This window comes from Oncorhynchus tshawytscha, linkage group LG14 (assembly GCF_018296145.1).
Source record: "Oncorhynchus tshawytscha isolate Ot180627B linkage group LG14, Otsh_v2.0, whole genome shotgun sequence".
In the NCBI taxonomy this organism is placed as follows: Eukaryota; Metazoa; Chordata; class Actinopteri; order Salmoniformes; family Salmonidae; genus Oncorhynchus; species Oncorhynchus tshawytscha.
Window position 1 is genome coordinate 14,579,884 of NC_056442.1, and position 20,306 is coordinate 14,600,189.

The window sequence follows — 20,306 nt, forward strand, 5'->3', positions numbered from 1 at the left end:
GAGTTCGACAATTGTCCGACAATCACACCTGGCAACAGGTGTCGCTTCCTATACCCTTCGTGGTGGTCCTCTTTTATAGTAATTCATCAAAATGTGTCAAAGTAAATAGCATGGCGTTATGCCTGTGGGCACTGGGTAGATAGGATTTAAGTGCTGAGACTATGACACATACTCACAGAAAAAAACTGTCATCAGTGCAGTTGGCCATTGGTGGCGCGTTGCGTACGATGGACAAGTGTAGTGCGCGTCTTGGACACAGCGTTTCGCTCTCTGCATTCCTTCTCAAGGAGCTCCCCACCAACTCGCTTCCTCTACCACAACAGTAAGATAGCAGAGAGCCCGTCTACAGTGACAGAGGGCAGCAGTATGCCCTGCGGCTAGTGTAATAGTTTACAGAAAGTTCGAAATTGTGACCGAACCGCCCGCGCGCTCCCTAACTGCTCAGGAAATACTACGGAGTTTTGGAACATAATTTCCCCCAAAGGAGTGACGAGATTCTGGAGTTGTGGACAAGTGCGGGAACAGGTTGACGCTCAAGAGCAGCTCATCTTTCGAGAAAGGACAGACTTTTGAACAGCAGGAGTTCAGGATGGAGAAAGCGCCACTGTTTTTGCCCCTTGTCATTCTACTGATGCAATGTAAGTAAACTTGAATTTAGACTACTCCTCCGTATGATAACGAGTAATTCGTGTGTGTTTGTTTGCGTGCTTGCGCGCGTGTGTAATGCATGTTACATGTAGAGTTGAGCTATTGGTATTCTTGATAATTAAATCACCATCATCCCTATCACTTTTGTATGTGTAATGCCATGTCCGCTGTTTATGTTTAGAAAAAATAAGCCATTATAGATATATATAAGTCATTTTAGATATAAAATATTGATAAAGCACCTAATAAAAAAACATGATTATTGTTATCTTACTATGAACTGCAAGATCACTATATCATGTTGATGCTTCTGGTCACACACACACACAACAAAGGGGGCAGCACTTGATTCGGTTGCAATTGACTTAATTTATTACTTAATCATCTTCGTTTCTGGAGAAACATATGACCTGTACTAAAGTTTTCCAACGTTGCCGGTCTTTCGTATACAGTAAATGCATCATGTCCTAGACCAAGAGCACACTCCATACGCCTTCCTCACTGTGTGTGCGTGCGTGTTATTGCGATGATATTGGACTACATTCAACTACAGAAAACAGATATGGACCACTAATGTGGCCTTAAGTTATTGTTGGAAACAGGCCAGTCTAATTGGGATGTGGGCAACCCAAGGGTGGGTACCACCAACTTTGATAACAGCAGGTCATCATGTGGTTCCATCCCAAATAGCACCCTATTCCCTTTATAGTGCACTACTTTTTTTATCAGGGCACATAGTGCTCGGGTCAAAAGTAGTGCACTACAAAGGGTGCCATTTGGGACAATTCCATGATGTCAGTGAGATGCCAGGGGAGGGGCTGCATTCAGGTCTGCCCAACTGTTGATGTCTGCTGATTTATGGTTTGGAATTGTTTGGAATAGTTTGCTTCAGACTTGATTGGGCTGTGTTCTGTCCTGTAGATTAGGTGAGGCTTGTTTAAAGTCTTGAACATTGTGGTGCCATTTCGGATGCAGACATTTTGCAAGCACCGCCACCACCAACCCTGACTGGCACAGCTGTTCCTGTCAGAGCAGTGCAGGGTTACAAAGATACAGAGGGGCTTTGTTCTCCTAGGAAAACACACACACACACACACTCCCACTCTCTCTGTTTGTCTCTCTAGATCCCTCTCTGTCTGGAAATGGATGTCCTCTTAGATGTCTGTCGTATGAAATGCTCCTAGCTCAGATTTAGTGCTCAGTTGTAGCTTATAATAATAGTTTTAAATACTATCTGCAGGGGGCTTGCAGGAGAACTGTGTTCGAACCCAGTTGTGCTTGTGTGTCCCCGGTTTGGGGTCTCATTTTCCATTTAAAATAAATTCCCATTTTTAAATTCTTGAATTGTAGTTTTAGTTTTCTTCCTGAATTGACTGACTTCAATTTGAATTGACCCCAAACCTTGGTAGGTCCCAGGAACAATAGCTCATAGGGTTCAGAGAGGGACAGGTCACCATTCAGCAGACAGTGAAAGTGTAGGCATTATGTCAGGGTTGTTATCACGTCTGTGTTATCTCAAGGAGACCCCCCTCAAGGTGGCTGGTGTTCACCACAGCCGACACTATGACAACAGTTTCTTTAACCCAGGGATGCTAATGATGGATCCAGATAATATAGAATAAAACTCTCGTTATCTCTCTCAATCTATTTCTTCCTATCTCCCTCCACATCTCATCCTCTCTGTCTGTCTCTCTCCCTTATCCTCTGTCTCTCTCTCCCTTTCTCTCTTTGTCCATCCAGCCAGGGAGAGACAATGCTCCTCCTCAGAGAGAAAGAGGGAGGGATGAGAGGCACACAGCTGCAGTGATAACAATGTTACACATACTCACATGTAACACAGACAGCAAGCAGGGAGGGACAAAATGCACAAGGCTGCACTTTTACCATCTACTGTACTCAAACATCCTGAAGGACAATGTGAATAGGCAACATGAGCCTGCAGTTTGAATTCATACAATGCACATCAAACGTAATAGAGCAAGCACTCTGCCACTGATAATGTGTAGGCCTATGTATACCTAATTGCCTAGATACTCATAACTAAGATTCAGAACAAGAATTCAAAATCAATGGGGGGATACATTCCGTTTTTCCGTTTATTTCCTCTGAATCGACTAGATTGACATTAAATAGAGTATTGTTCATTGTTTTTCAACGAGGAAATTGTTTCCGCTTTGTTTCCCAACTTTTGCTCTGCTTTCATGGCCATTTAAGATGGCCACCTTCACCCTAAGAGGACCTGTAAATCCATTATTACTTCCTGTGCCTCTCCAATGACTTTGTCTCACTTTGGCCTCCATTCTTCCACGTAGACCTGGTTTGCGTCTCTATTCCCTAGTGTACTACTTTTGACCACTATGTAGGGAATGGGATGCCATTTGGGATGTAGATAGTGGGGGAATGGGATGCCCTTCAGTGGGGAAAGCAGGAGACGAGGAGAATTGGTTAGGACCCACTGGGAATGTGATGAAAGAAATAAAAGCTGAAATTAATCATTCTCTCTACTATTATTCTGACACTTCACATTCTTAAAATAAAGTGGTGATCCTAACTGACCTGAGACAGGGAATCTTTACTAGGATTAAATGTCAGGAATTGTGAAAAATGTATTTGGCTAAGGTGTATGTAAACTTCCGACTTCAACTGTATATTTCAAACCAAATACTTTTAGACTTTTACTCAAATAGTATTTTACTGTAGGACTTTTACTTTAGTCTTTTTCTATTAAGGTATCTTTACTTTTACTCAAGTATGACAATTGGGTACTTTTTCCACCACTGAAAAACCTGATTTTTCTCCATGTGGTACAGTATATATTAAAAGGCTCTTCATTTAATATAACAGGCTTTTAAAATTCAATATTGGTGCACAATTTCTACATAAAATGTCAAAAGGGACGCGAAAGGCAGTCTTTTCATGGAACAACCCAAATATTCAGTGTGCGTGTGTGTGGTACATAAAATTATTGTACCAATCTGTGGTTCAGTTAACCCCCCCCCACACACACACACACACACATACATATGCACATGCAACACGTACTCCTCCCTCAATGGATGGGCGTTACCCGGGCGACCTGTGGACAGCAACAGGATGACAAAACAATCATCTTGACCCCTGCAGCAATCAAACGACAGGAAGGACTGCTCCTATTTCCTGTTCCTGTCAAGATGCACATGTTCAACTGGAGAAACACAAACACAGGCACAGATGCACACAAACAGACACAGCCAGCCAGCCAACCAATCAGCCATGAGTCATCATGCTCCACCACCAATCTGGTCCAGAGGAAAAACTGGTTCATAACAGATATAATTGGTTCATACAACATTTACAACTGGTTCATCGTAACTGAATATAACTGGTTTATAACAGATTATAAACTTGTTCATAAATCAGCTATAAGGCAATTATAATCAGTTATCACTGCGTTAACTTGTTCATAACTTGTCCTCCATCTTACAACCCTTTCCCCACAACCCCATATGTGGCACCTCTCTCTCTCTCTCTCTATCCCTCAGGCCTTCCCATTGTCCCTGTTACCGTGTCAACAAGCACACCCAAGGTGGAGGTCCGTGAGAACTCTGATGCGGTTCTGAGCTGTGGTTTTCGGACCGAGAAGGAACCGAATCCTCGAATCGAGTGGAAGAAGAAAGGAACAGATGTATCATTTGTTTACTATGAGGGACAATTCAGAGGTGATTGGCTGTCCTGGCACATTCTCTTCCATCGTTCTCTTTCTGTCTGTTTTAACCCCTGTCCAGAGCCCATCTTCAGACTCCGATTTCATTTACTTCCTCACGAGGGAAATTCATTTTAAGAGCTTCGTCAACATAAAGCAGGATGTGATGAACATTACAAAGAAATTTGTATCAGAAGTTACCAGATGGTTGATGTTAGTTTAAGTAGAACATTTGTCCTTAAGAAACCACATCTCCACATCCCCCTCTTCTCTGTGTTGACCGGTTTCCACTCTGCCAGGAGCCTTTGCGGGGCGTGCAAGGATCAAGGGGGCAACGGTGACCCTACAGAGGGTGACCCAGAAAGACGCGGGTGAATACCGCTGTGAGATCACTGCCCCTCATGACACCATCACCCTGGGGGAGACTAACATTACCCTCACAGTCTTGGGTGGGTACCATACCGTCTGTCTGACTGAGTGTGTCTGTGTGTTGTCTCAGACATGCCGTTTGTGCACCCCCTTAACCCTGCTGACATTGTGGCTGTACCCTCCCCACAGTTCCCCCCCACACCCCATCCTGTGAGATCCCCAGCTCGGCCCTGACAGGCTCTATGGTGCAGCTGCGCTGTTTGGACCAGCAGAGCATCCCCCCAGCCACCTACTCCTGGTACAAAGACGACAAGCTGCTGACCCCCTCCCGCATGGCCAACGCCACCTACCACCTCAACCCATTCACCGGCATACTGGTGAGATACTTTTTAAGAACAGTGTAGTGTATATACAGTCATACCATTGATGCTTTGGCACGATTTACTCAATGTACAGTGCATTCAAATAATTCAGACCCCTTCCTTTTTCCACATTTAGTTACGGTACAGCTTTATTCTAAAATGGATTAAATGAATAAAAAATCCTCATCAATCTACACACATTATCCCATAATTACAAAGTGAAAACAGGTTGTTCCGAAATGTTTGCAAATGTATTATAAATTTAAAAAACAGAAATACCTTATTTATATAAGTATTCAGACCCTTTTCTACGAGACTCGAAATTGAGCTCAAGTGCATCCTGTTTCCATTGATCATCCTTGAGATGTTTCTACAACTTGAATGGAGTCCACCTGTGGTAAATTCAATTGATTGGAAATTATTAGACAGGCACACACCTAAAGCTGGCCGCCTGGCCAAACTGAGCAATCGGGGGAGAAGGGCTTTAGTCAGGGAGGTGACCAAGAACCCGATGGTCACTCTGACAGAGCTCCAGAGTTCCTCTGTGGAGATGGGAGAACCTTTCAGAAAGACAATCATCTCTGCAGTACTCCACCAATCAAGCTTTTATGGTAGAGTGGCCAGACAGAAAACAATCCTCAGTAAAAGGCACGACAGCACACTTGGAGTTTGCCAAAAGGCACCTAAAGACTCTGACCATGAGAAACAAGATTCTCTGGTCTGATGAAACCAAGATTGAACTCTTTGGCCTGAATGCCAAGAAACACATCTCAAGGAAACCTGACACCATTGCTACGGTGAGGCATGGGGTGGCAGCATCATGCTGTGGGGATGTTTTTCAGCAGCAGGGACTGGGAGACTAGTCAGGATCGAGGGAAAGATGAACAGAGCAAAGTACAGAGAGATCCTTGATGAAAACCTGCTCCAGAGTGCTCAGGACCTCAGACTGGGGCGAAGGTTCACCTTCCAACAGAACAATGACCCTAAGTACACAGCCAAGACAACAGAGGAGTGGCTTCGGGACAAGTCTCTGAATATCCTTGAGTGGCGCAGACAGAGCCCGGACTTGAACCTGATCTAACATCTCTGGAGAGATCTGAAAAATAGCTGTGCAGTGACTATCCCCTTACAAATCAAATCAAATGGTATTTGTCACATGCCCCAAATACAACAGGTGTAGACCTTACATTGAAATGCCTACTTACAAGCCCTTAACCAACAATGCAGTTTTAAGAAAAAATAAGTGTTAAGTAAAAAATAAAAGTAACAAGTAATTAAAGAGCAGCAGTAAAATAACAATAGCGAGGCTATATACCTGCGGTACCGGTACAGAGTCAATGTTAGTCGAGGTAATTGAAGTAATATGTACATGTAGGTAGAGTTAAAGTGACTATGCATAGATAATAAACAGAGAGTAGCATAAAGGGGGAGGGGGGGGCAATGCAAATAGTCTGGGTAGCCATTTGATTAGCTGTTCAGGAGTCTTATTGCTTGGGGGTAGAAGCTGTTAAGAAGCCTTTTGGACCTAGACCTGGCGCTCCGGTAACGCTTGCCGTGCGGCAGCAGAGAGAACAGTCTATGACTAGGGTGGCTAGAGTCTTTGACAATTTCTAGGTCCTTCCTCTGACACTGCCTGGTATAGAGGTCCTGGATGGCAAGGAAGCTTGGCCCCAGTGATGGCTCTGTAGTGCCTTGTGGTCGGAGGCCGAGCAGTTGTCATACCAGGCAGTGACGGAACCAGTCAGGATGCTCTCGATGGTGCAGGATCTGAGGACCCATGCCAAATCTTTTCAGTCTCCTGAGGGGGAAAAGGCTTTGTTGTGCCCTCTGACTTGCCTAGTTAAATAAAGGTTAAATAAAAAATAAATAGAAATTCACGACTGTCTTGGTGTGTTTGGACCATGACAGTTTGTTGATGTGGACACCAAGGAACTTGAAGCTCTCAAACTCCTCCACTATAGCCCCGTTGATGACAATGGGGGCATGCTCAGTCCTCCTTTTCCTGTAATCCACAATCATCAACCTGACAGAGCTTGAGAGGATCTGCAGAGAAGAATGGGAGAAACTCCCCAAATACAGCTGTGCCAAGTGTGTAGTGTCATACCCAAGAAGACTCTAGGCTGTAATCACTGCCAAAGGTGATTCAACAAAGTACTGAGTAAAGGGTCTGAATACTTTAAATGTGATATTTCCATTTTTTTTTTTTAATAACTTTGCAAACAAAACATTTCTAAAAAACTGTTTTTGCTTTGTCATTATGGGGTAATTGTGTGTAGATTTATGAAAAACAAAAACAATTGAATCCATTTTTAGAATAAGGCTGTAACGTAACAAAGTGTGGAAAAAGACAAGGGGTCTGAATTCTTTCCAAATGCACTGTATGTGCTAGTAAAGCAATTTGAATTTGACAGAACGAGTGCCCGGCCACACACCCACTGACTGTGTGTTACAGAGGAGCCACACTAGGGCGTCAAGAAAATAGTAGTTTTTTTTACCTGCTATACTGGAAGTGTAACTTTTGGTCAACGAGAGCAACGTGCAAGCTTCTTTATCCTATTGTGAGCTGCGGGAAAAAATCTTGAAAATAGAACCAAAGTAGAACTTCACCTACTTCCCTTCACCCACTTACGCCCAAGTTTCATTGAGATTAATAGGAGCGCCTCACGTTCCGTATACAGTAAGTTATGTATCCGATGTAGCATGCCTCCAAAACAGACTCTAATACATGGAAGTATAACCAACCGCTAGCACAGTATATGATAATATAAACCTCAGTAGGACACTGAAACCTTGGCTACAGTTCAGACCAACAGTGGCTACCTCAAATCAAATCAAATTGTATTGGTCACATACACATGGTTAGCAGATGATATTGCTAACCATGTGTATGTGGTTAAGTAAAGGGATGGAATAAGAATTTTTTACATATACAGTTGAAGTCAGAAGTTTACATACAGAGGTTGCAGTCATTAAAAATTGTTTTTCAACCACTCCACAATTTCTTGTTAACAAACTATAGTTTTGGCAAGTCGGTTAGGACATCTACTTTGTGCATGACACAAGTCATTTTTCCAACAATTGTTTACAGACAGATTATTTCACTTACAATTCACTGTATCATAATTCCAGTGGGTCAGAAGTTTACATACACTAAGTTGACTGTGCCTTTAAACAGCTTGGGAAATTCCAGAAAATGATGTCATGGTTTAGAAGCTTCTGATAGGCTAATTGACAGGATTGGAGTCAATTGGAGGTGTACCTGTGGATGTATTTCAAGGCCTACCTCAAACTCAAGTGCCTCTTTGCTTGACATAATCGGAAAATCTAAAGAAATCAGCCAAGACCACAGAAAAATAATTGTAGACCTTCACAAGTCTGGTTCATCCTTGGGAGCAATTTCCAAACGCCTGAAGGTACCACGTATATCTGTACAGACAATAGTCCACAAGTATAAACACCATGGGACCACGCAGCCGTTACATACCGCTCAGGAAGGAGATGCATTCTGTCTCCTAGAGATTAATGTATTTATGTGCCGAAAGGTGAAAATCAATCCCAGTACAACAGCAAAGGACCTTGTGAAGATGATGGAGGAAACAGGTACAAAAGTATCTATACCACAGTAAAACAAGTCCTATATTGACATATACTCAAAGGCCGCTCAGCAAGGAAGAAGCCACTGCTCCAAAACCGCCATAAAAAAGCCAGACTACGGTTTGCAACTGCACATGGGGACAAAGATCGTACTTTTTGGAGAAATGTCCTCTGGTCTGATGAAACAAATAGAATAGAACTGTTTGGCCATAATGACCATCGTTATGTTTGGAGGAAAAAGGGGAGGCTTGCAAGCCGAAGAACACCATCCCAACCATGAAGTACAGGGGTGGCAACATCATGTTGTGGGGGTGCTTTGCTGCAGGAGGGACTGGTGCACTTCACAAAATAGATGGCATCATGAGGGAGGAAAATTAAGGGGATATATTGAAGCAACATCTCAAGACATCAGTCAGGAAGTTAAAGCTTGGTCACAAATGGGTCCTCCAAATGGACAATGACCCCAAGCATACTTTCAAAGTTGTGACAAAATGGCTTAAGGACAACAAAGTCAAGGTATTGGAGTGGCCATCACAAAGCCCTGACCTCAATCCTATAGAACATTTGTGGGCAGAACTGAAAAAGCGTGTGCGAGCAAGGAGGCCAACAAACATGACTCAGTTACACTAGCTTTGTCAGGATGAAGTGGGCCAAAATTCACCCAACTTATTGTGGGAATCTTGTGGAAGGCTACCCGAAACTAAATAAGAAATAAAAGTTGAAATTAATCATTTTCTCTACTATTATTCTGACATTTCACATTCTTACAATAAAGTGGTGATCCTAACAGAATTTTGACTTGGATTAACTGTCAGGAAGTTTAAATATATTTGGCTAAGGTGTATGTAAACTTCCGACTTCAACTGTAAATATATGGATGAGCAATGACCGAGCGGCATAGGCAAGATGTAATAGATGGTATAAAATACAGTATAAACATATGGGATGAGTATTGCACGATATGTACGTAAATATTATTGAAGTGGCATTATTAAAGTGACTTGTGATCAATTTATTGACAATGATTTCAAGTCTGTATGTGTGCATCAGCCTCTCAGCCTCTCTGTGTTAGTCTGATGGCCTTGAGATATAAGCTATTTTTTGGTCTCAGATGCACCTGTACTGACCTCGCCTTCTGGATGGTAGCAGGGTGAACAGGCAGTGGCTTGGGTGGTTGTTGTCCTTGATGATCTTTTTTGGCCTTCCTGTGACATCGGATGCTGTAGGTGTTGTGGAGGGCGGGTAGTTTGCCCCGGATGATGCGTCGTGCAGACCACACCACCCTCTGGAGAGCCCTGCGGTTGTGGGCGGTGCAGTTTCCGTACCAGGCGGTGATACAGCCCGACAGGATGCTCTTACTTCTGCATCTGTAAAAGTTTTAGGTGAGAAGACAAATTTCTTCAGCCTCCTGAGGTTGAAGAGACGCTGTTGCGCCTTCTTCACCACACTGTCTGTGTAGGTGGACCATTTCAGTTTGTCCGTGATTTGTACGCCGAGGAACTTTCCACGTTCTCCACTGCTGTCCCGTCGATGTGGATAGAGGTGTGCTCCCTCCGCTGTTTCCTGAAGTCCACAATCATCTCCTTTGTTTTGTTGATGCTGGGTGAGAGGTTGTTTTCCTGACACCACACTCCGAGTGCCCTCACCTCCTCCCTATAGGCTGTCTCATCGTTGTTGGTGATCAAGCCTACTACTGTTGTGTCATCTGCAAACTTGATGTTGGAGGTGTGCATGGCCACACAGTCATGGGTGAACAGGGAGTACAGGATGGAGCTGAGCACGCACTCTTTTGGGGCCCCAGTGTTGAGGATCAGCGAAGTGGAGATGTTGTTTCCTACCTTCACCACTTAGGGGCGGCCCGTCTGGAAGTCCAGGACCCAATTGCACAGGGCGGGGTTGAGACCCAGGGCCTCAAGCTTAATGATGAGCTTGGAGGGTACTATGGTGTTGAATGCTGAGCTATAGTCAATGAACTGCATTCTTACATAGGTATTCCTCTTGTCCAGATGGGATAGGGCAGTGTGATGGCGATTGTATCATCTGTGGACCTATTGGGGCGGTGTGAAAATTGAAGTGGGTCAAGGGTGACAGGTAAGGTGGAGATGATATGATCCTTGACTAGTCTCTCATAGCACTTCATGATATCAGAACTGAGTGCTACGGGGTGATAGTCATTTAGTAGCCTTCTTGGGACACAGGAACAATGGTGGACATCTTGAAGCATGTGGGGACAGCAGACTGGGATAGGGAGAAATTGAACATGTCCGTAAACACACCAGCCAGCTGGTCTGCGCATGCTCTGTGGACGCAGCTAGGGATGCCGTCTGGGCCGGCAGCCTTGCGATGCTTAACACGTTTAAATGTCTTACTCACATTGGCCACGGAGAAGAAGAGCCCACAGTCCTTGGTAGCGGGCCGTGTCGTTGGCACTGTATTGTCCTCAAAGCGGGCAAAGAAGGTGTTTAGTTTGTCTGGAAGCAAGACGTCCGTGTCCTTGACATGGCTGGTTTTCTTTTTGTAGTCCTTGATTGTCTGTAGACCCTGCCATATACGTCTTGTATCTGAGCTGTTGAATTGGAACTCCACTTTGTCTCTATACTGACATTTCGCTTGTTTGATTGCCTTGCGGAGGAAATAACTACACTATTTGTATTCGGCCATATTCCCAGTCACCTCTCCATGTTTAAATGCGGTGGTTCGTGCCTTCAGTTTTGCCCGAATGCCGCCATCTACGGTTTCTGGTTCGGGTAGATTTTAATAGTCACAGTGGGTACACCATCTCCTATGCACTACCTTATAAACTCACTCCCTGAATCAGCATAGAAATTGATATTATTCTCTGAGGCCAATTGGAACATGTCCCAGTCCGCATGTTCAAAACAATCTTGAAGCGTGGATTCCGATTGGTCAGACCAGCGTTGAATAGTCCTTGTCACGGGTATATCCTGTTTGATTTTCTGCCTATGGGAAGGGAGGAGCAAAATGGAGTCGTGGTCAGATTTGCTGAAAGAAGGGCCGGGGAGGGCCTTGTATGTATCGCGGAAGTTAGAGTAGAAGTGATCCAGTGTATTGCCAGCTCGAGTGCTGCAATCAATATGCTGATAAAGGTCACTTCCCTTTGGTCAGACATCAACCCATATAGACCTTTAGTTTGGAAGCACATTAGTAAATTTTAGACCAATTGCCAAAAATACTGTACAGGTTCTGTGCATCATATCATCTTCCTTCCTCTTTTTATTTCTGCTGAGCTCTCCATCTGTCTCTTTCCCTGTCCTCTGGCAGGAGTTTAAGACGGTGGCGAGAGGCGACACGGGACAGTACAGCTGTCTGGCATCAAACAAAGTGGGGCAGTCCAAGATGTGTGAGGCTAAACACATGAAGATAGGTGGGTGTGCATGTGCGTGTGTAATTATAAGAATGATTGTTGTTCATATGAGTGTAGTTTTGTCTTTCCACAAACTAGCGTGACTCTCGTGCTTCAAACCACATTGATATGGTCTATAACCAACACAGTTACAATACCAGGGCTAGTGTTATGTCTTGTAAAATCCCAAGAGTAAACAGTACTGTGAGGAGCATGTTTTTCGATACAGGCATTTTTCTATGGAATCTGGAGATCAAGCAAAGAAAAAGTAGAAATAGCTTGAAAAATAAGGAAAAGGTTTATTTGGACAAGGTTGTCTAAGAGAAACCACTCCACTGCTGGTCAGGTGTATTTATTTAAATGGTAGGTGTGATGTGCAATGAATAGATTGTTTTAATGTGAAAATGAATATGGTTGATTTTTAAGGTTAGGGAAAGGTGCAGTGAATAGTGCCACTTTTTAGGATGTCAATATAAATCAATGTATTTATGGTTGTTTTGTCATTTTGTCTTGCCTTTTAATCATTAAATGTGTTATTGTTTTTACCATCGAGGACCACTTTTTAATACTTTCAAGTGATATCTGATGGGTCCACATTGTACATTTTGTTGTATATGTCTGTTACACAAAATAAATTAAATTAAATTGTGAAGTGTAGGTATACAACTGTACAATTGGTATTCTAACCTTCTTTGTTGCATACAGGAAAACATTAAAACAAATGGAATCAACAAAAAACAGTCATGAAAGAAAAAACCCTCACCCTCACTCACGACAAGCAACAAAAACAAAAAAGAAAAGACCTCTTGAATAACCCCCAGAAGGATAACCGGGACGTGGCTTTTGTGGAGTGATTGGTAACGATGCTTCAAGGGTGACTTGTCGATGTGTTCAGATGGTCCCTGGTTCGAGCCCAGGTTAGGGCGTGGAAAGGGACAGAAGCAACACTTTTACACAAATATCTGAAAAGGGTATTCTTAAGAAGGTCATACTTTTCTCTCAGTTGTTCAAAGGAGGCAAAGGCCCCCACGAGGTACAGATCCCTTATGGCATGGATCCTAACTTTTCCCCTTTTCCCAAAGGAAGGATTCCTCACTATTGGGAGCAGGAATGACATTGTTCTGAGGTCAAAGTGTACCTTAACCTGTTTCCAAATACAGATGTGCAATGGGTTTGTGTATATAAAGTGATTTCCCAAGGCATATAAGGGACATCATTACTGCACCAATGGAGTAGGGGTAGCAATCCTCATGCTCCACGTCAAGCCAAAAGGATGTGTCATCGAGCCAAAACATGACAGGGTTTTTAGCTTTAAATAGGGAAGAGTACAGTTTTGTAATTTCAATCCCTGGGTAGGTGAATTTTTCAGAGGAAATCTCAAATGGGAGATGTTTTAACCAAGAAGGGTCCTGCACTCAAACAGGCATTAATTCACTCTTATTCCAATTGATTCTGTAGCCAGAGAAGGAACAAAAATTAATTAATCAGATCGCAGATACTGGCTTGAGGGTTGGTTACATATCATCTGCTTCTATAGAAATGTTATTTGAGGTGTCCTTAGTATTGAAACCAACTAGTATGACTCTCTCACTCCACTCTTTCAGAGGATGTAAACATGGCAGGGGTCGTTGCTGCGGTCGCGGTCATCTGTCTGGTCATCGCCATTTGTGGCTTCGGAGGGTACTATGCACACCGTAATGGCTACTTCAGAAGTGAGTCTGTCTGTTCCTTTCTCAGTCTGTTCATGTACATACAATATGTGTCTGTCTGTCAGTTAGTAAATACAATTTTCTAGTGAAAGTTTTTGTGCTCACTTCCTCTTACTTTGTCTCCACTCTCCTCTTCATTTCTGTCCATCTCCAGGAGACAAAGGAAGGTAAGAGCTTGTCTCCTTAATCCCAATAACAATTATTAAAATGCAGTGTAGACACCCTGACACTGAATAATTCTGCATTGCTGTGTAACTACCACTGACTAATAGAGGTGTGTACGTTTTAAAGTGCTGAGAAAGTTCAGTAGAGTGACAGGTGTGATTGAGCCCAGCGGTGCAAGCCTGTCTCTTCTCACAGAGAGAGACACTAACAGGTGTTTCATGACCCAGTTAGAAAAAATAGCTTTGTTATTTTGACTGACTGACTCTAGATTAGGCCAGTTAGATGACTAAGAATACTATCATGATTATTTTTTATTAATTACAAATAATAATAATGAATCACTGTCACATTGTGATTGACATCTCTTTTTCAAGTGAACCCTGGCTGCTAATAAACTCCCCTCCCGGCTGAATTGTGATTAGCTTACCCCCTCCGTGTGGTCGTGTTAGTAAACCTGAGCATGGTGTGTGAACCTCATCACTCCCTCACTCAACTTTGACCCCCCAGGTCCTTTTGGATACCCCAGTGTCATGGTGTGGCCCACATCAGCAGCCAGAACCTCCATAGAACTGAAGACAAGTGAGTCTGACCCACAGAGTAATAGATCTAAATGTAGACAATGAACAGGACTTTACATAGAAGTACATACTGTGCTTGTGTGTTCTTGTGTTCCCAGGAGTCCTTTACAGAAAAAGTTGCCCTTTACACTCCATAGGACTGTGTTTGATGTAGTGGGGTTCTTTGATCGAGCCCAATGTTTTTTCTGAGACCACAGCTGCATCACATTTAGTAAACTCCCTCCCTCCACTGTGTCAAACAATCTAGTATCTTTATAAATGCCTTTGTCTTCCAGGACTAATGCCAACTACAGCCCGCCGCCACAAGATGTGAGTTTTTCTCTGATTTTCTGTTGTTGGTTGTATTCATGGTATTATATTCACAGGAAATGTTGACTTGAGCATTACCGCTTACACATAACATTTTCTAACCATATTAAAAGACAATATGATAAATCCTAATACAATTATCTTGGCAGTAGTAGTAAAATTCCCCCAATGGTTACTAATAATGAAAAGAGAAAGAGCTGAACTGCAGTAGTTCTGACCGAATGAAAATATGCTACTGTTTTTTCTCTCTCTCAGCCTGCGGACTTCAAACACACCCAGTCTTTCATGCTGTGAGGCTCTCAACAACCCCCTAAAAAAGACACTACACAGACACTAGCACCATGACAACACTGGAGTAGTTTTATTCGACCCAAATGAATAGCTCTAAGAATAATACATTTTTGGGGGACTGACCAACCCTGCTCTCCTCACCCTTGTGGATGGATAGCAAGGAGGGGCAGACAACTCTGCGTAGAGGCCATTTATTCCTCCTGTTTTGCTGTACCTGGGCCCTCAATGCAAGCCTATTATATTAGTCACATGGTACTCCCCTCTAGTGGCCAAGTTGTTAAACTACAGCCTGTGTGTAGTCTGTGGCAGACCCGTGGAATTGTGCTCCACACATGCTCACTTCCCCCTCTACTGGCCAAAATATTAACTACCTAAATCTTATTTTATACCAAAGACTTGAACATGGCATCTGAGTGTAATATACTGTACATATTTTCTGATGGCTATTGGCTAAGCATTGATGTGAACACAAGGGAGCAATCACATTAGGGCTCCGTAGTGGCACAAGGCACTGCAAGAGACGTTACTACAGTCCCTGGTTCGAATCCAGGCTGTATCACATCCGGCCATGACTGGGAGCCCCATATGGCGGCGCACAATTGGCGCCTCGCTATGGGACTGTTAAGAACATGGTCTAACCCGGCCAAACCCTAAAGACGCAGGGCCAATTGTGCGCCGCCCTATGGGACACAGCCTGGAATCGAACCAGGGTCTGTAGTGACGCCTCTAGTACAGAGATGCTGCGCCACTCTGGAGCCCAAAATGACAGACTAACACAGGGGCTAATTAGAATACAGGTAATAAAAAAATCCACATCATAATCCGTCTGTTTTAAGACGGAGAAATTGTTTTTTGCAGTGTTTGTCAGACCAGGAGACATCCCGAAAAACGCCAGAGATCACAAATCTTATGGATTGCTTCCTCTCCATTTTGAATATTGGCCATCCACTATATTGTTTTCAGAACAGTGCAGGAGACACTGTAGGATCGATTCAGTGCTATGATTGCAATTTAAAAGGCGATGTTCCTATTTTCGCAGACTGCCTTCATGTTAAATGCTGCATATGTTGGCTCAATAGCTCTGAACTTCGGAAACACTAATTGAATTGTGACCGTTGAGATGGACCCCTGCTCACCTGAATATGCCCAGTGCATATCAAATGTAGTTGTCATATTCTATCTAGAGGCTCTTTTTTTATGTATTGTTTAAGCTAAAGTATTATTGTGCTACTGCATTTTTTCCTAGAGAGTATGTTTCTTAGGCTATGGATGAATGGATTGCTGTAAGTGTATTCTTTGTAAGATGTTTACTCTGTATTAAAGATTTATCAAAAATGTGTCCAATAATTTCTCACCACGTAGTGTTTTCCTACAGCCGCTGGAACAGGGTGGAGCACAGGTGAATGAGTCAGGTGAATGAGACTAGTGTAACGTCATATGTTATGTAAAATCAATAAATGATCAAAAATGCAAGCATGTAAGGTTGAACATGATTTAGCATAAGAAAACAATGTTCTCACATTTATTAAATAGTACATTATAGTGGTGACATGTAGGACAGAGACAATGTCATCATGGCCAGTGTTCACTTGGCCACTTCCTGTAGCTGGGGCTCTAGAGAAGAGAAAAGGGAGATTGTGAGTAATGCTGGGTCGTATTCATTAGTGCATATCTTAATTGAAAGGAAAAACTAAAACACCCAGACACTAGGCCCACCATGGAATGACTGACACCCCTGCTTTATGCATAGAATGAGTAAGCCATGTAGGGTGAGATGGTGGTATTACAATTTAGTCTGACTGAGCTACTAATAAATGCTACTACTGCTGGGCAACATGGACAAAATCCATCTCACAATAACGAGAAATCAAACAATACGTTAAAATGAATTTACACCCCAGTTACTTTTTATAGTACCCGTTAAACTACATTAAATGTCGTAGCTATCTATTGTCCCCTTAGCAATTTCCCATATTTCAAAAATCACATCTCTACTGTAGGCAACTTATCATTATTAATGATATCAGTAAAATGTCTGATCATTTTCAGTTTATCGTCCCAGCTCTATACTGCAGTGCATGGCTTTGACGAACCTGTAAATTTGAAGTCAGGGAATTTGGTGAGGTCACCGGTCCCATATAACCTCTGTAGTTTGGTGATCTCCTCTGAGACACCCTTTTCGTAAGAGGGGCCTGCATCAACAATCCCACCTGCTGCAGCCCTGGAGGAAAGAGAAAGATGAGGAATTAACCTTAAACAACACTGTGGCATAGAATACACTACTCTGTTGAGGGCTGACCCCATTTAGTCAAGCAATATTTCTTTAGTAGAGTAGTAGCATAAAACAAATATACACACACACACAGTTGAAGTCAGAAGTTTACATACACCTTAGCCAAATACATTTAAACTCAGTTTTCACAATTTCTGACATTTAATCATAGTAAAAAATTAACTGTCTTAGATCAGGTAGGACCACCACTTCATTGTAAGAATGTGAAACGTCAAAATAATAGTCGAGTGATTCATTTCAGCTTTTATTTCTTTCATCACTGGGTCAGAAGTTTACATACACTCAATTAGTATTTGGTAGCATTGCCTTTAAATTGTTTAACTTGGGTCAAACATTTTGGGTAGCCTTCCACATGCTTCCCACAATAAATTGGGTGAATTTTTGCCCATTCCTCCTGACAGAGCTGGTGTAACTGAGCTCAAGAAACCACATAACTAGTCAGCCCTATAATGAGTCAGACATGTATACCTGATAAAAACACACCTTCAGCATCCTATGCGTTTCATGAATCTTGCCATATAGGGCCGGGTTCAGAAGGGGCACAAAATTGTGGAACGTTCAGATAGAAATATATTATGTAAAATAAACCATACTCTGACCTGTACTGTATAATCAAGAATCAAGTCTGCCAGCTCTGTTCCTGACATTTCTATTTGCAACGTCCCACAACGTTCACCTACTGAACATATGGCCCAGCCTTCTGCAAATAGCTCTGCAGCGCGAAAAGGACGTGCAGACTCCCTGCCACCATCTCTGTCATGACATCATTCACTTAAGCTTAGCTAACTTTTAGCCTACCAACATGAAGAAACATGTCAATTTGAGTAGGCCAGCAGTGACAGTAGGACAAATAGTGCGGTTATTTATTGCACTCACTTGCTCTTGGTGCTGTAGTCGCGGATCTTATCTAGGAATAGTTTCTGGATAGGGTCCAAGTCCGTGGCCCGGTTGAAGAGAACAGCAGACAGGCCGATATTCCTGCGCAGTGTCAATGACACGGCGGAGCGGAACAGTGAGGACAGACGGAATAGTTTATGAAGCGCCATAACTGTCAAACAGAGAGAGAGACAAATTACAACAGTTAACTTTGACAGTAACGCCACCAAACTTGTTAAACTGAACATGGAACGTTATATTACCGGCGGAAGCTAAACAGTGCATGTACAGTAGCTAGCTTAAGTTAACGGTTCCTAGCTAGCTACTGTAGATAGCTGACGGCGGTAACGTGGCTGTGGAAAACCCAAACCTGTGCATATCTTCCATACATGCATCTGAAGCAACAACAAAAGACATGACACTAGCTAACTTACAGTATTTGGTGAAGTTACAGTATTAGTCGACCCTTGGTAACGTTCCCTAGCTAGCTTAGCACTCGCGTTATCATGTGTCTCTTACCAGCTAGCTATGACTTGTATTAGCATGAAGATGACGAACATGTAAGATTTGTCGTTAATACAATGAAAACGATTAGAATGCGTTTAACTCTGCTGAAAAACACCACTCACCTTGAATTTGACACTCGTTCACAGAGTGATTACTTCCAATGTGATACGCCGCTTTGCATTGTGGGTATTCTTTCAATCGGTCGTGTTCGCGAAATTCAACATGCGTCCTGGCTGCGCATCTCGACAACGACGTTCTTTTCAGCACTACACATTTTTTATCATGGCATTGTACACAGCTTTCATACCACTGACATAATAATTATGCTTTATTTGATACCTTATTTGGTATTTTATTTCTGAAATGAAATTCGAACTAGTCAATGCCTTGAAGGTGCATGTCTTTGCCCTTGTGGCAAAGCAACAACTGTCCCACAAAAAAAAAAAAAACATACTTGCTGGATTTACACAACTGATTTAGTCTTTCCCTCAACTTCTTTGTACAATCCTCTAAATCTGTTTTGTTTTTCTTTAGGCTATTGAAATTTGGATGTGCAGTAATCTACTGATTGTATTCATCTCATCAATCTGATTTTAGAGAGAGAGACAAATATGATATGATGATCTCCTACTGAAATAAAATACATTATTGTAATACTATAATTCATATTATAATACTATAAATACTATAATTTCTTTATTATTATTTTTTATTTCACCTTTATTTAACCAGGTAGGCCAGTTGAGAACAAGTTCTCATTTACAACTGCGACCTGGCTAAGATAAAGCAAAGCAGTGCGACAAAAACAACAACAGTGTTACACATAAACAAACGTAAAATCAATAACACAATAGAACAATCTATGTACAGTGTGTGCAAATGTGGTAAGATTAGGGAGGTAAGGCAATAAATAGGCCATAGAGGCAAAATAATTACAATTTAGTATTAACACTGGAGTGATAGATGTGCAGATGATGATGTGCAAGTAGAGACACAGGTGCAAAAGAGTAATATATATATATAATAATATGGGGATGAGGTAGTTGGGTGTGCTATTTACAGATGGGCTGTGTACAGGTACAGTGATCAGTAAGCTGCTCTGACAGCTGATCCTTAAAGTTAGAAAGGGAGATGAAAGTCTCCAGCTTCAGTGATTTTTGCAATTTGTTCCAGTATTGGCAGCAGAGAACTGGAAGGAAAGGCAGCCAAACAAGGTGTTGGCTTTGGGGATAACCAGTGAAATATACCTGCTGGAGCACGTGCTATGAGTGGGTGTTGCTATGGTGACTAGTGAGCTGAGATAAGGCGGGGCTTTACCTAGCAGAGACTTATAGATGACCTGGAGCCAGTGGGTTTGGCAACGAATATGTAGCGAGGGCCAGCCAACGAGAGCATACAGGTCGCAGTGGTGGGTAGTATATGGGGCTTTGGTGACAAAACGGATGGCACTGTTATAGACTACATCCAATTTGCTGAGTAGAGTGTTGGAGGCTATTTTGTAAATGACATCGCCGAAGTTAAGGATCAGTAGGATAGTCAATTTTACGAGGGTATGTTTG

At 42.6% G+C, this 20,306-nt stretch overlaps 2 protein-coding genes across 4 annotated transcripts; one reads left to right on the forward strand and one right to left on the reverse strand.

Moving 5' to 3' along the window:
- Window positions 1-209: 209 nt before the first annotated feature.
- Window positions 210-16,415, forward strand: LOC112266599 (junctional adhesion molecule 2A). 2 transcript variants are annotated; one of them, XM_042297072.1, is made up of 10 exons: window positions 210-638; window positions 4,170-4,346; window positions 4,630-4,779; window positions 4,889-5,076; window positions 11,938-12,040; window positions 13,624-13,731; window positions 13,883-13,895; window positions 14,401-14,472; window positions 14,747-14,780; window positions 15,930-16,415. In XM_042297072.1, the coding sequence occupies exons 1-10, from the start codon at window positions 590-592 to the stop codon at window positions 16,170-16,172; spliced, it is 1,137 nt and encodes a 378-aa protein (XP_042153006.1). In that variant the 5' UTR covers window positions 210-589; the 3' UTR covers window positions 16,173-16,415. The 2 variants fall into 2 exon arrangements, with proteins under 2 accessions (XP_042153006.1, XP_024299987.1); XM_024444219.2 differs by lacking the exon at window positions 15,930-16,415 and adding an exon at window positions 15,036-15,872 and having other exon boundaries at window positions 216-638.
- Window positions 16,416-16,549: 134 nt separating this feature from the next.
- LOC112266600 (ATP synthase-coupling factor 6, mitochondrial) lies at window positions 16,550-19,025 on the reverse strand. 2 transcript variants are annotated; one of them, XM_024444220.2, is made up of 4 exons: window positions 18,870-19,025; window positions 18,241-18,412; window positions 17,165-17,292; window positions 16,550-16,685 (listed from the first exon to the last, which is right to left on the reverse strand). In XM_024444220.2, exons 2-4 carry the CDS (start codon window positions 18,408-18,410, stop codon window positions 16,657-16,659), a joined length of 327 nt encoding a protein of 108 aa, XP_024299988.1. In that variant the 5' UTR covers window positions 18,411-18,412; window positions 18,870-19,025; the 3' UTR covers window positions 16,550-16,656. The 2 variants fall into 2 exon arrangements, with proteins under 2 accessions (XP_024299988.1, XP_024299989.1); XM_024444221.2 differs by lacking the exon at window positions 18,870-19,025 and adding an exon at window positions 18,760-18,783.
- Between the last annotated feature and the right edge of the window lie 1,281 nt (window positions 19,026-20,306).

Bases quoted from the DNA above. Each gene is read 5' to 3' on its own strand.
- LOC112266599 (XM_042297072.1), top strand. From the start codon at position 590: ATGGAGAAAGCGCCACTGTTTTTGCCCCTTGTCATTCTACTGATGCAA. The intron at 4,347-4,629 runs GTGATTGGCTGT...CCACTCTGCCAG, and splicing joins CTATGAGGGACAATTCAGAG to GAGCCTTTGCGGGGCGTGCA. The intron at 5,077-11,937 runs GTGAGATACTTT...GTCCTCTGGCAG, and splicing joins ACCCATTCACCGGCATACTG to GAGTTTAAGACGGTGGCGAG.
- LOC112266600 (XM_024444220.2), bottom strand. From the start codon at position 18,410: ATGGCGCTTCATAAACTATTCCGTCTGTCCTCACTGTTCCGCTCCGCC. The intron at 17,293-18,240 runs GTGAGTGCAATA...TCTTTCCTCCAG, and splicing joins GACTACAGCACCAAGAGCAA to GGCTGCAGCAGGTGGGATTG. The intron at 16,686-17,164 runs GTTCGTCAAAGC...TCTCTTCTCTAG, and splicing joins CCCTGACTTCAAATTTACAG to AGCCCCAGCTACAGGAAGTG.